The sequence below is a fragment of the Schistocerca piceifrons genome, chromosome 2 (genome assembly GCF_021461385.2).
Source record: "Schistocerca piceifrons isolate TAMUIC-IGC-003096 chromosome 2, iqSchPice1.1, whole genome shotgun sequence".
In the NCBI taxonomy this organism is placed as follows: Eukaryota; Metazoa; Arthropoda; class Insecta; order Orthoptera; family Acrididae; genus Schistocerca; species Schistocerca piceifrons.
The window spans coordinates 852,992,268-853,017,738 of record NC_060139.1 but is presented as its reverse complement, the minus strand read 5'-3'; the positions used below and the strand labels follow the sequence as shown (position 1 = coordinate 853,017,738).

At 41.2% G+C, this 25,471-nt stretch overlaps 1 protein-coding gene across 1 annotated transcript in view; it reads right to left on the bottom strand.

Moving 5' to 3' along the window:
* Nucleotides 1-653: 653 nt before the first annotated feature.
* Nucleotides 654-25,471, bottom strand: part of LOC124775933 (proline-rich protein 12-like) — an 83,651-nt gene continuing 58,833 nt past the window's right edge. The window contains exon 6 of the mRNA XM_047250778.1: nt 654-970. Coding sequence (XP_047106734.1) covers nt 654-970 — 317 coding nt within the window. The remainder of the gene's footprint in view (nt 971-25,471) is intronic.

Sequence of the window (25,471 nt, the reverse complement as noted above, 5' to 3'; positions counted from 1 at the left end):
AATCACCTTGTATATACCCATCTCCTGGTTTTACGGACTGCCTCATACTTGTATCTTGCCAGTAAACATCTGTTTCATTGGTAGTGAGGAGCTTCGAAAAACTCTACTTCTCCAGTCGAATAAAATTGCTACTTCAGAGTGACCGTTTGTCTATGCTACAACGAGAATGGTTATTATATATGCGCAGACTTACATTAAACACTATGCTTCAATTTAAAACCGAAAATGTGACGGAGATTCAGTTCAGTTAACGAATAATTTCTATTAGTATGTATCTCAGATCATTATGTAGTGTTCCTCTATCAGCATCAGACACCACCGAGTCCAGAATTTTTCGCGATTTTCTCCGCTCTTCTTCGACAATCGCTAACAGAGTTAGCGCAGCTATTTTACGCTCGTCCATTATCACAAAGAAACTGTTATGGTTTACGCGCTAGGCGCAGCCGCAACTGCCGCTGGGGAGTGCTGCGATCGCAAAATTGCTGAGGAGCACGTTCCGAGAGATGTAGCAGACCCGTTTCAGAGTGCGCAGCAACCACAGCAGAGAGCACGCCTGGCGTGCCTTCGCGATGGGGAACACAACCCTTGTGTGGACGCTTAACATACGTAGTAGGGCGGCTATTGGCTGTCGTATTCCTACAAGTCTCCCGGACTCAAACTGCTGTTCCGTTGAGTTTGTGAGTGAGTGAAGGAGAGTAGAGGTTGGCATTACTGTTGCGCTGTTTCCCCCTCCGCGTCTGTTTGCAAGCAGCTCTTGTGACGGCGGCGGCGGCAGTATAACTCGAGCTGAAGGGCACGGACACGGGTGAGCAGCCATTAAGCGCTAGGCCAGGCCACGGCGCGGCTGCAGATCGATGCAGCCCTCGTGGAACACGACGCCCGCCGCGCCGGACAGGCGGGAGCGCGCCTCTGGCGGGCTGCGCCCTCTCCGAGTTCCCAAAACGTTGTGGAAGTAACTTGTGATTTAGGTCTATGAACACACAAAGAGAACAGGCCAAAACTTGCAACTTCCTGGCAGATTGAAACTGTGTGACGGACCGAGACTCGAACTCGAGACGTTTGGCAAGTGCTCTGAGCTACCCGAGCACGACTTACGAACCATCCTCACAGCTTTACCTCCGTTAGTGCCTCGTCTCCTACCTCCAAAACGCACTTGACAGCAAAAGGCAAAGGTTTCGAGTTCGAATCTCGGTCCGGCATACAGTTTTAATCTGCCATCAAGTTTCATATCACCGCGTACTAGGCTGTAGAGTGAAAATTTCATTCAGGCCAAAATTTACTCAGTGACCATTCCAAAAGCAAATCAAGCAATTTCTTTAATAATTTCATCGCAGTATATATTAGATTTTTTTAGATGTTTAACTAATTTGCTTGTACCAACTATGAGTGTTAAGTACTGTATTTGCTTTATACAGACAGTCAGCATACGATGGATGCCCAAAAAGTAATGCACCGTATTTTTTCGTTTCCTTAGTCGAAAGCAATCGTACGAATGCGAAACGTTACGTCCGTATTATTTGAAGTCCCCTGAGTGAGCGCGCCAAGTTTCAGTCACTTCCGACAGATAGCGTAGCTGCAGGACAGTTTCAAAATGGCATCTGTAGGTGATGTACATTACAAGCAACGTGCCGTCATTGGATTTCTCACTACAGAGAAAGAAACTGTGGGGAATATTGAAAAACGCTCGTGCAAAGTCTATGGAGCGTCTGCTGTCGACAGAAGTACAGTTAACCGCTGGGCACGGTGGGTGAGGTGATCAGAAGGCGGTTCGGCATAGCTCCGCGATTTGTAGCGCTCGGGGAGACCATCCACGGCTGCCACACCTAACATGTTGCAGCGAGCTGATGTTGTCGTTCGCCATTAAAGGATGCCATTCGGGGAAGACATTTTGAGGACGATGAGGAGGTGATTCACACAGTGAAGCACTGGCTCCGCCACCGGGACAAGGATTGCCACCAACAGGGCATCCACGGAGGAAGGCCATAGCACGAGATGGAGACTGCGTGAAAAAATAGGCTGTATAGATGAAACACCATTCTTTCGTGTGTGTAATTCTCATTATGCTCAATAAAGAATTGTTGAAGAAAAAAAGCGGTACATTACTTTCTGGGTAACCCTCGTACCTGTCAGGCGACCTGTGCTTATCAAAAAGATATGAAATGTCTCCTTAAAAAAATTATACATGACTGTCTTTAAACGGACACACAATATTTTTAGCGCAACGGAATCTGACTTTCAATAATCCCTACAAAAGAATGGCCCTGACTAACATTAACCTATACCTTTCACAAATCACTTACCTCACAAAAATCTTCGTTAGTCGAACTACTTCAATACAGCGAGCGCCACTACTGGCAGCTAAATAAAGATTCAAACTACTGAAGGCACTAACTACTGATAGGCCTAGTTAGCAAATGAAAGGTTTTGATAGAGAACAAATAATGTATTTACCTTAATAGTGTTCAAAAGTCATTTTATATACATATATCAGTTCATGACATCCAGTCTTACAAATTTACTCTCTCTGATGGACACACGTCCAGATCATCCGCTCTCAAAACTCCGCCATCTCACTTCCCACATCAACCACTTCTGGCGGATCACCTCCAACTGCGCAACGCTACGCGCTGTTAACAGCCAATTGCCCAACACTACAATGGCAAATATTGCAACAATGCCGACCAGCCTCAGACTGCGCACAGCACAGCCAGTGATTTTCATACAGAGCGCTACGTGGCGTTACCAATATAAAAACCTAAACAGCCTACTTACAGATAACAGTTTCTATCCATCCAAAAAATGGAAAAAGCTTAAGATGAGGGATTTTAATGCTTCATGTGTTGTGTCCCTTCCCTGGAACAGCACACATAACGTTGATACAACCAGGTGAAACACTCGGAAAAGTTCTTCGGGCCGTTGTTCAACTCGCCCGTTACATTGACTTAAATGGCGGTTATATCGTCAAAGCGTTGACCCTGTATGTGAACTTCTGCACGTCGTCGTTTGAGGTGGGTCGTATTGATAAAACCAAGTCTCATCACACAAGATGATTTTATTCAGAAAAGAACCATCGCCGTTTCGCATTCCTGTGAAGTCGCGGCAGGCGTCCACGCGTCGTTGTTTTTGTTCGGGAGTCAAGGTGTGCGGGACAAACTTTGCACACTTTTTCGCTTCTTCAAAACAGCTTGGAGAATGTCTTGAACACATGATTTAGAACGATTTCGTGATGTCCTTCAGCTGCCATTCTCTTTATTTGGTGTAAGATTTTACAATTTCGGCATTAGTCCATTTTCAAGTATCTGAAACGGGATCTTATACATTGGCTGCGTTAGTATTATTTATGAATTTCACTTAGGTACGCATCACATCCCAAAATATACTAGGAGTATTATAACTTAACTTTATGGACGTTTCTTTAATTGTATATTATGCCATGTACGTCATTCCTCCTATGACTCCATGTAACTGTCACAGCATAAATTAGAAACAGATTTTTGCTATTTAAGGAGCACATTATTTTTGAGCAGTTGTTGCAAATCTCATTTATATAAGGTCGATGTTTTTAACGTACTTACCCGAGGAAAACTATAATTATCTTACAGAAATTTGGTAACTGAGCTGTATATGCCTTTGTTTTCAGTTACATTTAATTAACGTTCATCATTGGTGTAAATATAATTGTATATAATTTTCTTAAAATACTTGTAAATATTTTTTCTATTATTGTAGAGCCATTTTTGAACAGTTGTTATAAAGATCTTATATATAAAAGTTGATCTAGTACTCTAATGAAGCAGTACTGGAAACCATAAATATTTAGTAAAATCTTCATGACCTGCGTTTTTAGAGGTGTTGTTCCATTGCGATTTGTGGCACAACAGCGTTTAACACACTACGGCCGCACGTACGCTACATAACAGTGCCTTCTCACAACTGGTAGAATGCTGATCTGTTGTTTACATGTGTTACTTCAAGCTGCCATCGTAGTTACTGCGCTGATGTCGCTCGTACTAAAATCAGTCTCGGAATTTTTTGGATGGATGCTGTATACACAATGCGTGTTCAATAAGTAATGCAACAATTTTTCTTCTCGAAGCAAGTTGGTCTTTTTCAGGCCTCCAATACATCATATGATTCCTCACGCTTTTGGTTACAAAACCCTGTTGTTCAACACAATCTTCGTTTAATGCGACGACCTTAGGGCACCTTACTGGTCAGGCTGAATGCCCGCATTGTACCACTATACTCTTCGAAGTCGGCGCCATTGTCTAACTGCATCGTCCATATACTGCTTCCTGCAGAGTGCGTCCTTCATTGGGCCAAACATATGGAAGTTTTCTGTTATGCGGCGAGGAACCCAACGGTCACACACCTCTTAGTACCCTAACTGGTGGTCGAGTGTGTCTGCACTACCAACAGAGACATCCAATAGAGCAGCGAGATGTTTGATTGGGATCCGTCGATCACCCGGAATGAGAGTGTCCGCACGTTCCAACTCTGCAGGACTCACAGCTGTGTGCGACCGGCCGGCACGCGGGAGATCGGACACGTTTGCGCGACTTTGTTGCGATGATGACAGAGACTTCGCCCAACGACTCACCGTGCTTTTGTTCACAGCCAATTCTCCGTAGGCATTCTGCAAGCGCCTGACAATATCTGCGATGCTCTGATTCACCGCCAAAAGAGACTCAGTGTCAGCTCTCTGCTTGGAACGCACCTCTTGTACAGATGCCATTTTGAATGGTACGTATAGCGCCGCCACCTATCGGAACTTCATGAAACTATAGGGGCTGAAACGGGATTACTTCACCATGCCCCACAACAAATTCCGCGTTTTCTCAAGTAAATCTGGCCGAGAAAAAAATGGGTTGCGTTACTCACTCAGCGCCTTTCTTATATCTTATATCCCTTGACCTTACGGCCACAAATAACGCTGCACGATATTAGCCAATCTCCATATTGTTGCACCTATGAGTGATGGTGCTTCGGTCGTCTTATAGTGTTTTTTTTTTCTTTTTTATCGTGATATTTCATGAGGACGTGCTGAACCACTTGATAGTATATGTACAGTTGTCTTTAAAATTCACAGTGCGATGCGCTTGACGTAGTCGTCATTGTACTTGATTACTGTAGTGTCATCGTGTGTTTCTGGTAAAGGTCACTGGAGACCAAGTCTAATAATAGCGTCGTAAGGTAACTCTCGCGTCACTTTGGAGGCGGTCTATGTTGGCAACAAAAATTCTGTTCTCCGCATCTGAATGCTCTCTCTCCAGAGATACTCCTGCCCTATAGTATGTAAATAGGACGGCACTGCCTCTGCCTGCGGGAGTACAGTTTGCCTTGTCGGGCAAAAGATGGTACTGCGAAGCAACACACATCGCAATCATTGTATATACAGTTTCTTCGAAGCGCGGCAAGTTCGTACGTGTTGGGATTGTGCCCCGCGGCAGACTGGCCCTCAGCTGTCAACGGCGCGGACAGGGATGCACCGGCCATCAGCTGACGGCGCGCTGGAGGGTACGCGTTGCCGCGATCGATGGCAGGCCTGCGCTGCAACTGCGCGCCGTTTTATTCCAGGCCAGCGGCGTGGCGTAGCGTGATCTGCGGCGCACCAGAGATGATAATAGAAAGCGACACGGCGCGGCGCGGCGCGCTGCCAAGTTCAAGGACTCCCCGATAGGCGGCGCCACGCGCGCTAGTACGGGCATCTCGTGACTCACGCAGTTTCCGCGCATTGCCTCTGTTTACTCACTGGCGATTTACCGAAATAGCACATGTGTCACATGCTACGGGCCCCACACTATCAGGGGCCCCACAACGCAAGCCTTTTTTCTGGGGGAAAATTAACTGCCAGCAGTCTTGAATTGAAAATAACTGTGCACTGGAATAAAACAAAACGAAACATAAAATTGTGTATCTTGTTGTATGTTTGAAGAATACATAAGAGATTCGACATAATTCCCATTTATTAAACCACGTTTTACAAATTGGCACAAAACTTGTCCCTTTATTTTCTTTTCCAGTATGTCCTGCTGTGCATTATTACTAAGTGTCACAAAATTATTGACAGAGGATGTGTACTTTACTTTATAACCTAGCTCGCCTAAAAATCATTTACTGATATATACTGGCACCATTCCGCTCAGCGAAACTGTCGGACAACCGTGAAACTCCGAACGTCTGACACCTGTTCGTTTGAATTAACCTTAGTGATGATCGTGATTTTACAATCGTGATTTTACAATCGTGTTTTTTCTGTTCCGTTAACTAATCATCGGTTTACAGGATATTTCTCTCCCAAATTTCAAATCATTTCTATGAAGGTTTTATGCATGTTTTAATGTTGAGCGCATTCAGTATTCTCTCTCTCCCCTGTGTAAAAGCTCCGACAATTTGTCAGACTTCACCATGTGTCAAATTGTTTGACGGTGTGTTGCTTTATATATCGTGTTTCTCAAATGTAGTTCGTGTTTGACATCTTTGAAAGGAATTTCGATTGACAACCGAGTTGATAAACAAGGTTATTCGTGTTTTTGTCAAACAGTAGGCAGCTGCTTGCTGGGCTGTTACCTATAACTGTGTCCGTCCTCGCAGCTAAATGGTCGGCTCGTCTGCCATGCAGCGGCCCGGTTTCGATTCCCGCCCGGGTCGGAGATTTTCTCCGCTCGAGAATTGGGTGTTGTGTTTTCCTGATCATCACGTCATCATCGTCGACACGGAAGTCGCGCAGAGTGGCGTCAACTGAAAAGACTTGCAACTCGGCGGCCGAACTTCGCCAGGTGGAGACTCCGGCCCTCAATGCAATACGATCAATTCATTTAGACATCTGACAACTGGAGCAGATTTCGAAGACATAAAGTGTGTATCCTGCATTTCACTGCGTACATTGCCGACTGTAGTATCAAAATACTCTACTATACGACATGCGCGGCGTGACAGTTGCTTCAAAATTGAAATTAAATTTGATAATCTATGTTGGCACGTCTTCTCGCTTGCTCTCGTAGACGGGAAACAGCGAATTTCAGAAACAAGTTTGATCGTTACAGGGGCCTTAATGTTGTAGTGTTAGGTTTCGAAGTTACACCACTATGCCAAAGTTGGTTGATTGGTTGTTTTGGGGAAGGAGACCAGACAGCGAGGTCATCGGTCTCATCGGATTAGGGAAGGACGGGGAAGGAAGTCGGCCGTGCCGTTTGAAAGGAACCATCCCGGCATTTGCCTGGAGCGATTTAGGGAAATCACTATGCCAAAGTAGATCAGGTTTTCCGAACTGGGGGGTTACGAAGTTTTACTGTGTGGCACAAAAGCATGGGGTGTGCCGTAAAATTCTGCTCTGTCCCGAGATACAAACTTACAGGAAGATGCATTTTGCTTTTTCACTACATTATTTTACAATCAGTTTGATACCAGCGTATCCCAGTCAACCCCTACAATGGCGTGCAACTCTCTGTTCTTCTTGTCGGTAAATTGGGAGATTGTGAAAACATGGAACAGTGGTTACGTCAGCCTTCAACTTAGTAAAAACATATGTAAAAGCTCCGTCGTCGGTTCGTCAGTTTCGGTGAAAACACGCTCTAAATGTGTCGTGGTTCAGAAATGTTTATTTCAGTTCTATGATGGGAGGAGGAGATTATGTTTAACATCTCGTCCGCAACGAAGTGTTAAGAGACGGAACACAAGCTCGTATTAGGGAAGGATGGGGAAGGAACTTGTACATGTCCTTCCAAAGGAACTATCCCGGCATTTGTCTGAAGCGGTTTAGGGAAATCACGGAATACCTAAATCAGGACGGCCGGACGCTGGTTTGAACCGTCGCCCTCCCGGATGCGAGTCCAATTTCCTAGCCACTGCGCCACCTCGCTCTGTTTCTATGATCAGCAGACTTATCATTTCTTAAACGTTAATTTTTGCTTTATACCATGTGAATGGAAGAACTAGAGAATCATCTGTGACGGGTAATTTTGGTGTCCTGAGTAACTTGATTACGTTGTTCAGGTAAAGGTTCAAAAATCAAGTTACACTGCATCTTCTAGTGTAGGAATGAGGTGGTTCTCCACAGAATCCGCGAGGAAAGGAATGTATGGAAAACACTCACAGGAAAGAAGAGGCAGGATGATAGGACATCTGTTAAAACATCAGGAAATATCTGTCATGGTACTAGAGCGAGCTGTAGACGAAGACATAGATTGGAATGTATGAGATGAAAGGGTTAGCACAGGAGAGGAATTCGTGGTGGCCTGCAGCAAACCAGTGAGAAGACTGATGACTCAGAATAGTGTGTATGTCAGTGAAATGAAGTTTTATGTGACGTTCCGTTCAAATGTTATACAGAACTAACATAATGCGGTTAAAGAATGTTGCTGAGTAAGGCCCCCATAGCTTATTAGCGCTGCAGGCCGGAAATATGCTGTCCAACCTGTTCAGCTTTTTTCAGAATTTTTAGCACTGAAGTGAGAATGCACAATTGTGACCCGTTCGTTGCTAATCACCTAAACGCGAGGAATTGGTATAATGAGGCATAAGATGTATAGTAAGGATGGATTGATATACCAACCTGTGTTTTTCTTCGTAGGCCGACCAAGCCATACACAGAATGCCACAACCACGCTACACATAAAGTGAGAGAATCAAAGTAGAATGTGCCAGCTCAGTCTAAGCCAATTCCGCGACGCTGATGCGTCGGTTTTACCCGTGTTAGATAGTGCAAGTGTGAAAGAGAATTAGTCTGCGCCGTTTAATGAGGACACCTTTCCCTTTAGCATGTATGGAGAAATCAGCTGCGTTCGCAGATACTGTTATAGTAGCGTACCTACGGCATTCAGTTACATGTGTGCCAGACGGACTATAGCAGTGGTGAGTTCTGTGTCGTTAGTTGACGGCGCTATTGTGGTGGCGGCTGCTTTGTGCCTCATGGCGCTCTCACTCGCCTCAGCATGGAAGAACATTCAGCAAGGAGCGCGCCTGAGGGCGTAATGGCTGAGGTACGGGACACCACCCTCCATTTAATTCTTCTTCTTGTCTTTTCCCCTTCGAGTTCTGGGGGACTCCACAGGGAAGCCTGTCACTGACTGACATGCTGTATGTGTATGCGGGGTTACCAACATCACTGCGAAACGAAAGCACTGATTGCTGTGAAGTAAGCGTCAGTACATTAGGGAAATGGGTCTACAGGGTATTCGGAAATTCTCATTACAAACTTCTAGGACTTGTAAAGGGGAGTTAGTACACAATCATTTTGAATAGCAACCTATGTCCAGTAATAACCAAAGAAATCACTCGTGTCGTCGTTGGCGGGTTCTGGTCGACGTGGTCCGCAACTCGTGGTCTAGTGGCTAGCGTTGCTGCCTCTGGATCACGGGGTCCTGGGTTCGATTCCCGGCCGGGTTGGAGATTTTCTCTGCCCGGGGACTGGGTGTTTGTGTTGTCCTCATCGTTTGTGACAGTTGCTATATTGAATTGACTTAAAAATTGGACTGTGTGAAAATTGGGACTGTGTACGGGCGCTGACGGCCGCGCAGTTGAGCGCCCCCCAAACTAATCATCATCATCATCATCATTTGTTCAACGTGATGCAGTACAGCGTCTGCCACTTCGGGAGCTTAGCGTCTCCTTGGAGCAGCACAGTCACGCGTGCTGACATTGCGTAATAGTGGCGAAAACGGTATGCGATGATGTCCGACGTTGTGGAGAACGATCCTGCTGAAGGGGACGAGCAGCTCTTTCATTGCCGTGAGCTACGCCAAACAGAAGGTTCATGTCGATGTATTCTGAAAACGTGTACTCACCCAAGTTGCTCTAACACCTGCGGACACGTGAATGAGGCTCGAACCAGGTGAAAGAAGTAGGACAGACGTCAAATGACATCGGCTGATACGAAGTAAGCACCTGTCACTATGACTACCCTGTTGCAAACCTACCTAGCAAACGGCTGTACAGTACGTTTCTGGACATGGTTTCCAATTCAAAATAATGTCGACTCAGTCCCCTCTTCAAGTCCTAGAAGTGTGTAACGGGAAGTTCCGAACACCCTGTGTATGCGACCAATTCGGAAACAGTGGTTCGCTTCATAACTATGGAAATACAGCAAGTAATCCTTTTGCACACCTGGCCATTAAATATGAAGCACCATAACGAAGGAATGAGACAAACGTCAAATTACCATGAAGTATACAAAATGCTTGGAAATTCAAATAATTAGTATTTCAACGCAACCGCACAAATTGGGTCATAGTAGTAGAGTCATCAGCCTTCTGCTTAATACTCGGCGGGTTTCTCATTCAGAAATCATACTTCAATGTCAGTTATTTGAATTGTCTATGCCTCGTGTAAGACGTTTAGCAGCGCTTGTTGGAATTCGATAATGGCAGGATGGCGCCCTAACAAGGCCGCAGTTTATCGCTCCGTGATATTGCTGCTCGCGTTGGTCGGGAAGCGCGTATTTATTCGAGGGGTTCAGGAAAACCGTACTCAGTGCCATGCAGGATCGCATCGGCCCCAGTACCTTGCGTGAGGAACTAGCTTCGTTTGCAGCAACACAAGTATCCAGACGCACAATACGACGGTGTCTGGAGCACCACGTATAGTCAGCACCTCGACCGTTGTCGCGATTCGACTTAACGCGATGGCTGTGAGAGGCGGATGTGCATAACGACAACGCCGGTTCCAGGGGCCACATTACGTCGCGTATTGTCGCAATGAGTGACAGAACTCAGTTTTCGATACAACTAGCCCTATAAACGTTAGACATGGCGATACATTAAAGTATTTTTATGTCTTCTTCCCACAGAGCCAGAAGCTAGCATCACGCTATGGGATTAAACATTTAACTTAGATGTGCGCCGTCTGAAAATGACCCTGGAAGATGTCGAAAACTACTTGATGAAATAATCGAATATTTAAAAAGACAATGACTGACTGCATTATTCTGTATTTGTAATGAATTCGCAGTCGTGGCCTCTGTAGCGGCCGTAATGGATAAGCTCAATTTGTGTGTGAAGCTCAAATACACTGCTGGCCATTAAAACTGCTACACCAAAAAGAAATGCAGATGATAAAAGGGTATTCATTGGACAAATATATTATACTATAACTGACATGTGATTACATTTTCACGCAGTTTGGGTGCATAGATCCTGAGAAAACAGTGCCCAGAACAACCTCCTCTCGCCGTAATAACGGCCTTGATACGCCTGGGCATTGAGTCAAACGGAGCTTGGATGGCGTGTACAGATACAGCTGCCCATGCAGCTTCAACACGATACCACAGTTCATCAAGAGTAGTGACTGGCGTATTGTGACGAGCCAGTTGCTCGGCCACCATTGACCAGACGTTTTCAATTGGTGAGACATCTGGAGAACGTGCTGACCAGGGCAGCAGTCGAACATTTTCTGTATCCAGAAAGGTCCGTACAAGACCTTGTAACCTCCCTGCCGTAATTTGAAAAAGAAATAAAATATGACAATACTTAATAGAAATGGGAGCCGAGTGTAACCTCCCCACAAAATAAATCTAATGACAATAAAACTGTGAAATACGCAATCTGACTCGAATGTAAATCCTTCAAAAAAAATTAAAGTCCATTCAGTGATAAGGAAATTCAATTAAACCGAAACATCGGTCTTTGGCCCTGTGTAAAACAATCAGAGTTAAAGTCTTACCTCAGAATAAATGGATGTCACATTTCTGCTCTTATCTTTCTGCACGGCTTGGAGGAACTGCATTGCAAATGATAATATTCCTTTTTTGTGTGATTTTACTGAAAATTTTCTTTAAAAGAAGTGGAGTGAAATGGGAAGTGCAACGAAATCTTTAGTTCAATAAAAATTAAATTTTTGAAAAAAAATGCTTTTGAAATAAAAATTATTATTGGGGCACTTGTTAGAGAATAATTACAATAAATAAATTTTTACATTATCTAATGATTATATTAATTAACAGTATACCTTATTCAGCATCTTGACCAGTGTTGCCGACCGCCTACATCACCCGCACTGGACTGCTATCACTGACCGACCGCTCTGCATGACGACTATTAGCGTACTGCACTGCACGACTACTACTGACCGACCGCTCGTAACTAAATCGAGCTACAGACTGCCACGAGTACAGACAGAGTACTGCTCTCAACTAGCCAAAGCTACAGACTCGCAACGACTACTGACCGACTCGCAACGACTACTGACCGACTCGCAACGACTGACTGACAGACTAAGAACCGCTCGCAACACTCGCGCGGTCAAGCGCATACTCTCTGGTCACAGATGCTACAATGCCTCGCCATCGCTGCTGCGTTACATACGTGTTTCATAACCCTCCACTGGGGGGGGCAAAAATTTGGCAGCGATGGTGAGTCATTTGGACTTGCCAATCGCGGCAAAATTTTTTTAATTAATTAATAAAATTCTACAACTTACAGAATATTTAAATGTTGTGCACACGCACTAAGTACAAGATATATCAGACAAAGACAAAATGTGAGTACGAAACATAGTAACAAATCAGAAAAATGTATATACAAATTATTTGACAGATAACAAAGTGCAGAGGCACTGAAAAAATTCATTAGCATATTCAGAACAAATAAACAGACTGGCAAAAAATATTATGTTGACAAGTGACATGAGTGTACTCGCACTGGAGTTCAGAACATATCAGTAAATGATGAAATGTATATACAATTAGTAACAAATTACATAAGTGCATACGCATTGAAGTATTGAATATACAGAATGAGTACAAATCATATTGAAAAATGAGAAAAGTGTACAGGCACTGAAGTTCAGTAGAAAACATATTAACACCTAACATAAGTGCACATGCACTGTAGTTCAGAACATATCATTACAATAAAAATGTATATACAATATAAAAGACAAGAGTGTACATATACTGTACTTCAGAACAAATCGAAAAAATAAATGTCTTTAGCATTTTCGCAATAAATAAACATAATGGCAAAAAATCATGTACAAAGTGCACACGCACTGAAAAAATGTCTTTAGCATTTTCACAACAAATAAACATAATGGCAAAACATCATGTCGACCAGTGCCATAAGTGTACTCGCACTGGAGTTCAACAAATCGAAGAATCAGGATAGGAAAGGGAAGGATTGCATCATGGTTGTAGCACTTTAGATTGCACACAGCTGCTCTGAAAGTCCATATCTTTCCACAGAAGTACAACACCAAGTGACACAACTTGAAGTTCTTTTCCCATCAGAATTTATCAGTGTAGCCAAGACACTGAACTGTCGTAGTAATGTTCCATGTTTTCATTTTGGCAGTACATTAGGTACACCAAACAGTGGGACCATAATAACGTCTTCATTGCTCACGGTGGTGGACAGCATGTCGTGTCAACACCACGCTCTTACAAGGCACACCAACGTAGAATTAGTGCAAAACCAAAGATAGTGCTCCATGATCACTAGGATAAACAGGACAAATGGACATTGCAATAATTCAGGGTAGTCAGCTTATGAGGTGAAGGACATCAAGTCACATAATATTAACAATTAGAGACTTAATTAGTTTGTGGCATTCATAGCCCAGTTATTGAACATTTCTGTACCAAGTATGTAGTATTACAGAAAAATGTTCATTAATTGTTTTACATGGAATCAGTAGCCTTCTTTTCCTAGTTACAAAGCATTATGAAATAATCGCATTCTTTTCAGTTACAGAGTGTAATTAAGAATCATTAACCTTCTCCTAATTACAGTTAATTAATCATTTGTCATTCCAATAATAATCATTAGCCTTTTCCTAATTACAGTTAATTAATCATTTGTCGTTAATTAATCATTTGTCTAATTACAGTTAATTAATCATTTGTCGTTAATTAATCATTTGTCATTCCAATAGTAAGAATTATTAGTCTTCTCCTAATTACAAAGCATTATTAAACAGTACCATAGTTAATTAATTATGTGTCATTCCAATCTATTAAGAATCACTAGCTGGCATCATGGGTAATCGTATTACAATAAACAGTGGCGGTCCTTGGCCAGTTACAAAGTATATTTAGTATGACAGAATAATGTTCATCATAAGTCTTAGTTGAAAAGGAGAGTCAATTATTGGCCTAGCATTAACATAATACATTGAGTGATACAAATTATTGGCACTCATTGGCCATTAACCAAAACATGAAAACTCAACATGGGAAAAAAAGGGCTAATTAATGGCATAATTAATAACAATTCTTCAAGTGACATTAATTATTGGCACTCAGTGGCCAGCAAGTATTGAATAGAATCATCATTCAGTATTATTCAGATTATTACGAAGTCATTATTAAAAATCAGTTAATTACAGTCATAGCATTAATAATCACAGGCATTATAAGTAGTCTCATTACAATAAACAGTGTTTCTCCTTCAGTAGTATTCAGATCATTACAAAGTCATTATTAAAATCAGTTAATTAGTCAAAGCATTAATAATCACAGGCATTATAAGTAGTCTCATTACAATAAACAGTGGCAGTTATTAGCTAGTGACAAAGCATTATCTTAAATATATACTTTTTTTTGTCTCATTAAGAAGTCATTACTCAAGTGACATACTATTCAGAGCTAATCAGTATTATTCAGAATTTTCTCAAACTGGTATCACTATTTGGGACTGGTAATACATTTTTTTTGTTAGCAATGCATTGCGTTGAGATCGATAATTAATTGCTGAGGCATAACACTATTTGCTTTTGACTTATTGCTGCAAATGAGGATAGGTAACGTCATTCGTCATGAGTCAGCTGTAGCAAGATTGTGTAACAAGGCAGTATATGTGATCACATTTATAAATCATAAACACAAATGGGTAAAAAATGAAAATGCAAGTACTAGAACAGGTATAATAACTAACAGGTTTAGTAAGTATCATGAAAAGCTTCTCCTGCAAAAAATACAAAATGGATTATTAACCTGAAAGAAGAAACGCACACTATGCTGAAAAGTAGTGAACTTCGAATTAACAGGTAGTGAAATGTGTATAAAAATGTGTTCCATAGCTGTCCTTTCCAAAACTTTCCGTCATCCTACTATGCAATATAACACCTGCTGTCAAAACAAACTGCAACAAATACTTAAATAACTACATAGCATAAATACATAACTTCAACATTATCCTCATCTGTAAAGAAAAAAACTTCATTATACATCTCATCATAACACCATTATCATCATCACCTGTAAAGAAAAACTTCATTATTCATAGTAGCATATTCTTCATCATTATTCATCAGCATTCATTATCATCTGCAAAAAAAAAAATCACTTCATTCCTCATTATACAACTATTCCTTATCTCTAGCATATTTCATCACTAAAACTAAGATGTGTAGTTCAGTCTGACAGCCTGCATCAATTACCTTGTATTCTGAAAGAAAAAATTAGTTAAGACTGCTATTCTGTGATGAGTATTGTATATTCTTGTTAATGCCTGCCAATCCTGATCCATTTACTCTTCCTCATAAAGTTATTGCATCTTCTTTTGTTTATTCCCTAGGTGAAATTCCCATTTATGGTAAATTTATTTCTTAGAATCATCATTCCTTTCTGAAATTCATGAACAAAGATTAATGTCTTGCATTTAAATCATATACCCACTAAATAATGACTGGTTTATGGTAACATACTTAAGCATACAGCATATCATGACAGAAAACGTAATATGTCAAAGACATTGACAGTGTTCAGATGCAAAAATGTACACAGAATAATACAATGCAGCAGCAAAAAATGTAAAACAGTCACGATCTTGAGATGTCATAAAGCAAAAAATGTCAAAGTTAACTGGTGTGTGTTATATCTTAGCTATTTCACAGTGCATATAAACAAAACATGTAAACAATCGTACATAAAAAGACAAAAATGTGACGTTCGTTGTGTTCAGCTTGTATGTAGTGTAATTAATCAAGGCGAGAATTAAAGACTTTAGTAAAAAAATGTAATGAAATTAACATGTCATTAGCTAACATTGCATAATTAGTCATAAAATACGTAAGTGTGTCTGAAAAAATATGCACGGTCTGATGTGTAACGACAAGAAGAGCGACCTGCTAACCTTACCTTGCCGGGCACTTGCCAAGAAAAAAATACGATAATCATCAGTAATTAGTCAGGTGAATATAATTGCATTAGTAAATGGCATCATAGTCTGTTGAATCATACAGTGGTTTCACTCAATAAACGGTTTAATGTTTAAGATGTGGTGATTGCCTTTCGATTTTCTAGTTCTCAAAGTTTCGACGTGTACAACATTGGGGTGAGGGATGCTGCGAATCCGATATGGACCTGCGTATAGAAGTTCAAATTTACTGCACTTACCTTTTAATTTGCTGGATAAATAGTGTGTACGTACTAGTATCTTCTGTCCAACGTGAAAGTCACGGCGTGTACAAACCTGTTTTTGCTGTCTTCTCCGGCGCTCTGCGGCACGTTTGATGTTGTTCAGCGCAATGTCAATTATTTCGTGGTGTCGTAATCGACGAGATGTAGGAAATGTTATTAATTCTTTAATTTTGTTAGGTGGTTCAGCATTTTTCAGTATAACAGACGGAGATAGCATAGTGGATTCATTTGGAATGGAATTAATTACATCTTGGAATGAGAGTATGTGTGTATCCCAATCAATATGTCTTTTGTGGCAGTATATTCGGCACAGCTTACCAATTTCTTTCATTAATCGTTCACAGGGGTTCGAAGAAGCATGGTACTTGGATATATAGATCGGAGAAATGTTTCTGGCTCGTAACATGCGTGTCCATATGGTACTACGAAATTGAGATCCATTGTCAGAAATTACTTTCATCACATGCCCTACATGAGATAGAAAATGTTTTACAAATGCTTTCGAAACAGTTTTAGCAGTAGCTTTGCGTAATGGAGTGAAAGTAACAAATTTTGAAGTGAGCTCAACAGCGACAAAGATGTAGCAAAAACCTCTGTTAGTTCTCGGAATCGGACCAAAAATATCTACAGCGGCCATGTGTCTTAACTTAACAGGTATAATGGGATATAATGGAGGAATATGTGAAGTGGTGTCTGATTTAGCTTTCTGGCAAATTTTACAAGACGCTAAAACTCGTCGTATACGTTTCTCCATGTTGGTAAAATAACAGTTCTGTCTCAGTATAAGAAAACATTTTCTTGCTCCGTAATGTGCGTAACTTAAATGAGTGTACCAGATTAATTTGTTAACCAGTTCGTCAGGAATGCATAATAACCAGCTGTTGCTGTCAGGATGAGAGCGGCGAAACAGAATGTCATTGCGTACAGTGTAATGGTTTCTAATCGTAACATTATTCCTATCTTGCCAAAGGTGTTTAATTTCTTTCCACACGTTGTCTTTATTTTGCTCTTTTGCTATGTCCTGTAATGACGACGAAATAAAATTTTCAAATGCTACTTGTTGAATGTACATGACACTGAAATTTGTTTTGCAGAAGTTGGTTGCTACGTCTTGCTGATTGTTGCTGAGAGAACGCGATAGTGCGTCTGCTATAACATTTTGTGTGCCGGGAATGTGAACAATCGTAAAATTAAATTCTTGTAAATATAGTTTCCATCTACTTAACCTGTCGTGTGTGAATTTAGCCGAAAGTAAAAATTGTATCGCTCTGTGGTCTGTGTAAACGGTGGTATGTCTGCCATAAAGAAAGTGCCTAAATCTCGTGAAAGCCCATACAACACATAATGTTTCCAGTTCTGTAACGGAATAATTTCGCTCAGCAGGTGACAGAATGCGACTCGCAAATGCGATGTTTTTAATTACTGTTGAACCATCTTCTTCTATTTCCTGAAAAATGTGTACGCCTAGAGCGGTGTTGGAACTGTCGGTGGCAATGGAAAAATTTCTGGTAAGATCTGGGTGCGATAAAAGTGGAGCATTCAACAAAGCATGTTTCAGGTTCATGAATTCAGAGTGTGCTTGCTTATCCCATGACCAAATAGTGTTTTTACCTGTTAATTGGCATAATCTGGGTGTGTCTAAAGCAGAGTGATGAATAAATTTACGAAAAAAGTTAATTAAGCCCAAAAAACTGCGTAATTGTTTCTTTGTCGTAGGAACGGTAATGTCACGTAGAGCTTGAAGTTTTTCCGGATCAGGTGCAATGCCTTCTGCTGAAATCACGTGTCCAAGAAATTTTATAGAAGTTTTGCCAAAATGCGACTTACTAAGATTAACTGTAAGTCCTTGTGCATGCAAAGTTTGTAACAGACGTTCTAAAATCACATTGTGTTCAGACCAGTTAGCTTCTGCGATAAGAATGTCGTCTACATACGTCGTAATTCTGTCCTTAAGTTCTGTCGGAAGTATTGTGTTCAAACCGCGAATAAAAGCTGCAGAAGAAATAGTTAAGCCGAATGGTAATTTGCAAAATTGATAACAGTCGCCGAAACAGAGAAAAGCTGTATATTTTCTGCAATTTGGATGAAGTTGAATTTGCCAAAATCCCGATTTCAAATCTAATGTAGAATAAATAGCAGTACCATGAAATTTCTGTAAAAGTTCCTCTAGTGTCTGTGGTCGATCTGTTTCATTAATAATAATGTCATTAATGTGACGTGAATCAAGTACAAGGCGAAGTGAGCCATCTTTTTTCTTAACAATATGTAGTGGGTTTATGTACGGACTAACTGCTGGTTCAATAATTCCTTGATCGAGCATATCCTGCAATTCTTTTTTAACTTGTTCTCTGTGAATATACGGAATGGGATAATGCTTTGCTTTAAATGTGTCGTGCGGTTTGACTTGAAATTCATACATAAAGCCGGACATAGTACCAGGAATGTTGTCAAAAACTGGAGCTTGCTGTAAAAGAATTTTATGTAATTGCGTTCGTTCGTCGTCTGTAGTTGCACTGCTTTGTCTAACTTTATCGGAAATCATTTGTATTACGTCGTAGTCCACTTCGTCTGGAGTATTATAGTTGTGCACGTACGTATCCGTGAACAATGTGGGATTACAGTCTATGTCACGTGTTGCGGAAATGACCTCTGTGCGGTTAATTGTTTGCTCTTCCGCAGATAGTGAGTGCTGAAATTCTAAAGTAAGTTGTACATTTTCATCCTTTAACATTAAATAAGAATTCTGAAAATCAATAACTGCGTCGTGTTGTACCAGAAAATTCGTACCTAAAATAACGTCTGTTGTCAATAAAGGAACAATCCAAAAATTAGAGTGGAAAGTATGACCTCCAATACAAAATGATAAATGCGTCTGTAATTTAACGTCTACACCTTTACTCGATACTGCTCCTTTCACTTTTGTTTTGCCTAAATGTAGTGTCGGATAGGTATTCTCTTTGTTGCACTCATTAAAAGTCTCTTCATTTATTACTGATATCGGTGAGCCGGAATCAATTACTGCTGAGAAATTCGATGAACCAATTTTGATTTCGATAACAGGATGTGAAATAGATTTCTGAATAACTGGTCTTTCCTGTAAAAGAGTGTCTCTGATGTCGTCAAAAGTAATTACATTTTCGTGAACAACATTTTGCGTGTCTAAAGTAGTGCTTGTATTATTGGAAGATGCGTCCTGTACATTATCTAGTCAGATTCTATCTGACGTGTTATTATTATTAGGCGGATTCTGTGGCATTTCGACTATTTGAACTGTCCTATTACTTCTTCCAGACGTGTTACGCTCTGGATGGTACCTACTGTCGGGTTCATTCATGCGAATATGTTCTTGCGTATGATTTTGTTGTTGGTGAGACCGACTGTTATTATATGTACGCTGGTAATTGTGCTCATCGTTTTTACGTCTGTCGTAATAGTCATTCCTATACGGTGCATTGCGATGGGAATTGAAATACTGTCTTCTTTGTACGTAGTTGTTTCCTTGCTGCCGTCCATTACTATTTGTTGGACCAGGGACTATACGTCCACGCGGCGAAACATTAAAGCCTGGTTGACCTTGTGCATTCCATTGTTGGTTAGGTATGCTAACCGGCTGGTTTTGATGTTGTTGTTGTGAAATACCTCTATTGTTACTAAAGTGCGGTTCCTGTAGCTGAAAAGTTTGACGATATTGATAATTAGAATTTTGGCTGTTATTAGAATTTTGGTAGTTGTCGTTCCTAAAGCGTCTGTTATCTTTCCTATTAAAATTACGTGTCTGATCATAATTGCTGTACTTTTGTTGACCTTGGTTATTATAAGAAAAGTTTTTGTTTACAAAAGAATAATCAGATTGCTGTACTTCCAAGAGCTGTAAAAGATCTCTGAACGCTGAAATATTTTCTTTTTGCTGACCTGTTAGGAGTGACACTCGTAATGACCGTGGTAATTTGGAAATGCATAATTGTATCAGTGCGGATTCACTGTACGGTTCACTTAGGTACTGGTTTTGTTGTACCATGTGCTCAAAAAATTGCGTTACATTGGGAAAATTTGAGTTTTCATAGTTTGGCAAACTAATTAGTTGATCTTTAATTCCGCGCTGTGTCGTCTTCGACCAGTACGCTGACAGAAAAGCATTCTGAAATTCCTCTACCGAGTAACACTGTCTCGCGATCGGTCTCATACGAGTTGCCGGTTCGCCTTCCAAAAAACTGCAAATAAATTCAAGTTTATGTGTTACAGGCCAAGTCGGTGGAAGAGCAAAGCTAAACTGTTGAATCCAATCCAGTGGGTGAATCTGCGTTCTATCGTTTTTAAATATTTTGAACTTTCTTACTGACAGAAAATGTTTGTAATCGAAATTATCATCTCTGTGTGATGCAACAGGTTCAGGATCGTAAGAGTACCTATTGAACTGTGGTTGTTCGGAATCTAAGTCCCGTACTCTCTGCAGATTACCCAAATTATACGCGCTGCGTGAGTCTGACACATGTTCATAAAGTGGCGTCTGTTGTGGTATGTTATTAACTGAAATGTTTTTCATCTCTGTTACTTCTTGTTGTAAACTTGACAACTTCCTACGTAACGTGTTATTAGATGAATCGATCTCATTAATTGTCTGCTGTAAATTTTGAAATTCAGGTGTTTGGATAAATGAAACCGGTGCAGTATCGTCTGATTTATTGTCATTAGTATTTTCGATAACATCAATACGACTGGCCAATTCATCATATTTTTCAGTCAGTATTTTTGCCTGATCATCGGTTTTAGAATCGGACGCATTAATCTGTTTTTGCAACTCACGCGTAGTTTCGCTCAGTTTTTTAACATCAGCTTTGATGACATCGCAATCCTGTGTTAGATCTAATTGTTCGAATCTGTCTGTCACTGTTTGAATATTTACTGTGTGTGTATCTGTTTTTGATTTAAGATCAGAAATTTCATCCCGTAATTCCGCGTTCAATTGTTCTATGGTATTAATTTTGTCGGACACTGTAGTAATATTATTGTCTACATACGTTTTTGCTTTCGCGAACATTTTACGTTTGTCCTCTTGTCTTTGTGCAGTGATTGTTTCCATGACTTGTCGTTTTACTTTGTTTTGATCTTGAATAAATCTGCGGAAACGCGTATCACTGTTTTGTATGTGCTGATTAAAGCGCTCGTTCATCTGAGTGTTCTGTTGTTCAAATTTCGCGTCTATCTTTGCGTCCATTGTGCGCGAAAGTTCTACCGTCATTGCTTTAAACTCATCCCGTAATTGTGTAGTTTTTTCAGAGCATTGTTTAGCGACTCCGCTAATTTCGTCTCTGAGTGTGTCTGTTGCGGCTGTTTGCATTTCTCTTAATTCCTGCGCAACAGACTTAATTTCTTCGCTATTTTTTTTTGAACAAGCTTCAATTTCCACGCGCAACTGTTCCTTAGTGTCATGGCACTGCGCGGCAACGGCTCTAATTTGTTCACTAAGCTGTCTGGAATTGTCGTCTAATTTTTCATTCTGTTGTCTGACCTGTTCACTAAGTTGTTTGAGATTTTCGTCACTATTGTCAAGTTTCTCATTTAAGTGTTTGTTATCTTCCCTAAGTTGTTTGAGATCTTCGGCATTATTGTCAAGTTTTTCATTTAAGTGTTTGTTATCTTCCCTAAGTTGTTTGAAATTTTCACTCTGTTGTTGTAGCAATCTTACCAAAATTTGTTCAAAGCCAAAGTTAGCGTTTATACTCTCTGTACTGTTTAGTGGTGGATCTGGAACTCTCGCTTACTGTAACCATTTGGTTATTCTGAGATTTACAAAAAGGTTTGTCAGTCGGATGTACACTGTCAGACATTATTTCGGAATTAAATAGATCCATCGTACTTTGAGTATCCTGTTCATTTTCATTAGACAAATTTGTCTGTACATTACTTGAGTTTCCCGAATCGGGTGTGTTAAGCTGGGCAGCGCTCATTACAATAGAGCGTTCTGCGTCATCAATTGTCGTCAAATTAACAGACGAGACAATTGAGTTCGTTTTTTCATCATTAAGGTGAAAGTCATCATTAGTGGTTGGAATGCACTGATTGTTAGTGAACGCAGGATTGTCATCATTACACTGCGTGTCGCATGTCCTATCGGCAAAGTTGTTTGGGTCGGTAATTTCATTCATAATACCTCGCGATACACTATTCACAGTCTTTCGCGGCATTTTAACAATAGTCAAAATTATTCACAAAATAAATAAGCACAATGCAAAAACAACACACAAATACAACAGAGCAACGAATTGCCGTTGACCTGTAGAAAGAAAGTCACAAAATTAGTAAAAGCGTTGCGCCAAATCCTAATTATATCTAAGCAAACAAGAGCAGATATCTGACTGTTTTTCAAAAGATTCTCAACGAAATACGATCCTGGACTGGGTGTCGCCTAGTGTAACCTCCCTGCCGTAATTTGAATAAGAAATAAAATATGACAATACTTAATAGAAATGGGAGCCGAGTGTAACCTCCCCACAAAATAAATCTAATGACAATAAAACTGTGAAATACGCAATCTGACTCGAATGTAAATCCTTCAAAAAAAATTAAAGTCCATTCAGTGATAAGGAAATTCAATTAAACCGAAACATCGGTCTTTGGCCCTGTGTAAAACAATCAGAGTTAAAGTCTTACCTCAGAATAAATGGATGTCACATTTCTGCTCTTATCTTTCTGCACGGCTTGGAGGAATGGGAAGTGCAACGAAATCTTTAGTTCAATAAAAATTAAATTTTTGAAAAAAAATGCTTTTGAAATAAAAATTATTATTGGGGCACTTGTTAGAGAATAATTACAATAAATAAATTTTTATATTATCTAATGATTATATTAATTAACAGTATACCTTATTCAGCATCTTGACCAGTGTTGCCGACCGCCTACATCACCCGCACTGGACTGCTATCACTGACCGACCGCTCTGCATGACGACTATTAGCGTACTGCACTGCACGACTACTACTGACCGACCGCTCGTAACTAAATCGAGCTACAGACTGCCACGACTACAGACAGAGTACTGCTCTCAACTGGCCAAAGCTACAGACTCGCAACGACTACTGACCGACTCGCAACGACTGACTGACAGACTAAGAACCGCTCGCAACACTCGCGCGGTCAAGCGCATACTCTCTGGTCACAGATGCTACAATGCCTCGCCATCGCTGCTGCGTTACATACGTGTTTCAACCTGCAACATGCGGTCGTGCATTATCTTGCTGAAATGTAGGGTTTCGCAGGGATCGAATGAAGAGTAGAGCCACGGATCGTAAACATCTGGAAATGTAACGTCCACTGTTCAAAGTGCCGCCAATGAGAACAAGAGGTGCCCGAGACGTATAATCAATGGTACTCCATACCATCACGCCGGGTGATACACCAGTATGGCGATGACGAATACACGCTTCCAATGTGCGTTCACCGCGATGTCGCCAAACACGGATGCGACCATCACGATGCTGTAAACAGAACCTGGATTCATCCGAAAAAATGACGTTTTGCCATTTGTGCACACAGGTTCATCGTTGAGTACACCATCGCAGGCGCTTCTGTCAGTGTTGCAGCGTCAAGGGTAACCGCAGCCATGGTCTCCGAGCTGATAGTCCATGCGGCTGCAAACGTCGTCGAACTGTTCGTGCAGATGGTTGTCGTCTTGCAAACGTCCCCATCTGTTGACTCAGGTATCGAGACATGGCTGCACCATCCGTTACAGCCATGCGGATAAGATGCCTGTCATCTCGACTGCTAGTGATACGAGGCCGTTGCGATCCAGCACGACGTTCCGTATTACCCCCCTGAACCCTCCGATTCCATATTCCATATTCTGGCTGCACGATCCGTTACAGCCATGCGGATAAGATGCCTGTCATCTCGACTGCTAGTGATACGAGGCCGTTGTGATCCAGCGCGGCGTTCCGTATTACCCTCCTGAACCCACCGATTCCATATTCTGCTGACAGTCATTGGATCTCGACCAACGTGAGCAGCAGTGTCGCGATACGATAAACCGCAATCGCGATAGGCTACAATCCGACCTTTATCAAAGTCGAAAACGTGATGGTACGCATTTCTCCTCCTTACACAAGGTATTACAACAACGTTTCACCAGGCAACGTCGGTCAACTGCTATTTGTGTATGAGAAATCAGTTGGAAACTTTCCCCATGTCAGCACGTTGTAGGTGTCGCCACCGGCGCCAACCTTGTGTGAATGCTCTGAAAAGCTAATCATTTGCATATCACAGCATCTTCTTCCTGTCGGTTAAATTTCGCGTCTGTAGCACGTCATCGTCATGGTGTAGCAATTTTAATGTTCAGTAGTGTATGTAAAGCTTTAGAGAAAAGTACACGCGAAGATACGAAGGTATGCCACATCAATTTCGAAATATTTCTTCTGATAAAATTAAAACATCCTAGATATTTTGGCATAGTTCGTTTTCCCAGAGCAGTGCACCGGAACTGGCACCAGATGATGAGGCGAGACCTCCAAAACGCGTTGTAAGCAAAAAAGAAAAAAAAATTGATGGCGTATGTATGTATCAAGAGCTCAGATGGAAACCCAGTTCTAAGCAAAGAAGAGAAAGCGGAAAGGTGGAAGGAGTATATAGAGGGTCTATACTAGGGCGTTGTACTTGAGGACAAAATTATGGAAATGGAAGAGGAAGTAGATGAAGATGAACTGGGAGATATGATACTGCGTGAAGAGTTTGACAGAGCACTGAAAGACCTGAGTCGAAACAAGGCCCCGGGAGTAGACAGCATTCAGTTAGAACTACTGACGGCCTTGGTAGAGCCAGTCCTGAGAAAACTCTACCATCTGGTGAGCAAGATGTATGAGACAGGCGAAATACCCTCAGACTTCAAGAAGAATATAATAATTCGAATCCCAAAGAAAGCAGGTGTTGACAGATGTGAAAATTACCGAACTATCAGTTTAATAAGTCACAGCTGTAAAATACTAACGCGAATCCTTTACAGGCGAATGGAAACACTGGTAGAAGCCGACCTCGGCGAAGATCAGTTTGGATTCCGCAGAAATGTTGGAACACGTGAGGCAACACGACCCTACGACTTGTCTTAGAAAATAGATTAAGGAAAGGCAA